The sequence below is a fragment of the Entamoeba dispar genome, genomic scaffold (genome assembly GCF_000209125.1).
Source record: "Entamoeba dispar SAW760 scf_1105229458187 genomic scaffold, whole genome shotgun sequence".
In the NCBI taxonomy this organism is placed as follows: Eukaryota; Evosea; order Mastigamoebida; family Endamoebidae; genus Entamoeba; species Entamoeba dispar.
Genome location: NW_001853067.1, coordinates 1455 through 3891, shown reverse-complemented (window position 1 = coordinate 3891; position 2437 = coordinate 1455). Strand labels below are relative to the sequence as shown.

General features: G+C 27.3%; 1 protein-coding gene across 1 annotated transcript, besides 1 other annotated feature; it reads right to left on the bottom strand.

The window, feature by feature from the left end:
- Nucleotides 1-53: 53 nt before the first annotated feature.
- On the bottom strand, nt 54-2069 carry EDI_275640 (heat shock protein 70kD, putative; the record flags this gene model as incomplete). Its single annotated transcript, XM_001734307.1, has 1 exon — nt 54-2069. The coding sequence occupies one exon, from the start codon at nt 2067-2069 to the stop codon at nt 54-56; it is 2016 nt and encodes a 671-aa protein (XP_001734359.1).
- An 84-nt stretch (nt 2070-2153) lies between these two features.
- Nucleotides 2154-2356: a sequence feature (AT_rich).
- Nucleotides 2357-2437: the final 81 nt, after the last annotated feature.

Below are 2437 nucleotides of genomic sequence, written 5' to 3'. Positions count from 1 at the left end.
GGTGGTGTAGTTTCTAAATAAACAGTATTTATCTATTAAAATTCAATTAGAATTTATTCAGAATTTTTGATATAACGTTCAAGATGTTGTTGAATCTTCTTTAATATATCTTCATCAAATCCTAAATTCACAAACGCCTTCATTTTATTAAGGAATTTACCATTATCTGCTTTAACTATTTCAACCTCAACAAGACCACTTGTATTCACTCTTGTTAAGTAAATCATATTAAATTCACCCTCTTTTAATCCTGGTGGAAGTCCTGTTATTATTGCAGTTGTCACTAACTCCATACCTTCTTCATTTGTTTTTTTCCCTTCTCCCTTATAAATTGGGATACTAATTATTCTTTGATTTTCATGAGCATTTGAATAAACTCCAAGAAAACCAATTGGTAACTTTTTTCCTTTTGGTGCAAAAACATCATACTTATTTTCAACTAACCCAAATCCAAGTGTGTATGGCATGACTTGAGTGATACTGTCCTCACAGTCTATAGACAGTTGATGTGCTCTACATGCAGCTCCTTTAACAACACTTGTGTATGAGTTGAAAGAGGTGCCAACAACTTTATCTTTTGAAAACATACCACAAATCAACCTTCTAACAATTGGAATACTACAAGAGCCACCAATAGCTAAAACATAGTTTATATCATTAACCTTCCAGTTTGCACTATCTACAACACTTTTTATACACCGTTCAAGCTTTTCAAGTATTTTATCTTTTTTACATTGTGCTTCAAATTCATCTTTAGTAACATCTACCTGTCCAGTAAGTCCTTCAGAAATTGAATCTAAATCAATTGGTAAACTGTTTGTATTTCCAGAAAATGACTTTTTAATGTCTTCTGCAATTATTCTAATTTTTTTCATCCTTTTTTCTTTCATCCTTTTGACTGTTTTAGTATCCTTAGAATTGACTTTAAACAATCTTTGAAAATCAGTATCACCAATGTGACTTTTTATTTTATCAAGAATAACTGTAATAAGAGAGTCATCAAAATTATTTCCACCTAAATTTAAATCACTTTCATTCCAAACACAGTCAATTTTTGATTTAGTGTCTGGTTTTTGAATTTGTAGGTTAACGTCTTGAGGAGTTATTGTTATTTCATCTTCCCACTCTGGATATATATCCCACAAACCAATCTTCATTGAATTACCTTTTTCCAATGTTTTGAGAGATTCTGCAGTTATTTTTTCAATATTCTGAGAAACAAATTTCTTCTTACTTTTTATTCTTGTTTTATCTGATTCTTTCTCTGGTTCAAGTAGAATCAAAAAATCTTTTTGTGTTTTCAAGACCTCTTTGATTTTATTTAGTATAAACTCCTTTACCTTTCCAATTTTATTGTTATCTAGTTGTTCTTGACCATTGAAAATACAACAAGCAACATCTGTTGTTCCTCCTCCACAATCAATCACAACAATTTTAGACTTCTCTTTTAAATGGAACTCTCTATCAAATTCTATAACTGATGCTGTTGGTTCATGTAATAAAGAAATATCTTCAAATCCTGCCATTTTACATGCTTGAATTGTTTCTTTCTTTTGTCTTGGTGTAAAAGAAACAGGAATGGTAACAACTACTTTTCCTATTTTTTTATTTCCTATTCTTTGCCTGAGTATATTATATAATGTTCTAAGAACCATTGCTGATACTTCAATTGGATAAAAACTTTCTGTTTCTGATTGATTAAGAGGATCTTCAACACACATTTTTATTTCATCGTTCTCTGTTGAAACTACAAATGACGTAAATGATGGTAATAAGTTCTTTTGTTCATTATAATGTTTAACTGTTTCTCCTATTAATCTTTTAGAATCATGAAGACAAATACCACCACTTCTCTTTGCATTTATACTAACATTGTATTGTTTTGTTCCATCATTTCCTTTAAATAGTTGAACCCATGATGGTACTGAAAATTCATTATTTGCTATTTCTAAGACTTCTATTGGATCATTTTTATTTTCATTTTCAGAATATATAGCAATAGATGAATATGTTGTTCCTAAATCTATTCCAACATGAATAGGTGTTTCAGCTAATGTTAGTGTACTCATAAAAAAATACTAATAAAAAGTTCTTTAAAAATGGTAACAAACATCATTTAATCTTTTAGAATTGTTTTAAATCTAATTTCATGGTATTTTTATAAATACCATTTAAAAATATATTTTTAATAAAAAAAAAATAACATTTTTTTGTATAAACTATTATATTAAATGTCTTACATAACAAATAATATTTCTTTAATAAAATATATTTTTTTCTTAAACTTTTTTTATAATTTCAAATTATTTTAATCAAATATCAAAGTTTTTATAACTTCTTAATTAACAAAAATTTTGGTTTCACTGAATAAAAAAGTTTAAACTTAATAATTATATTCATTATTTGAAATGAGTTCATTAACTAACAAAGATATTCA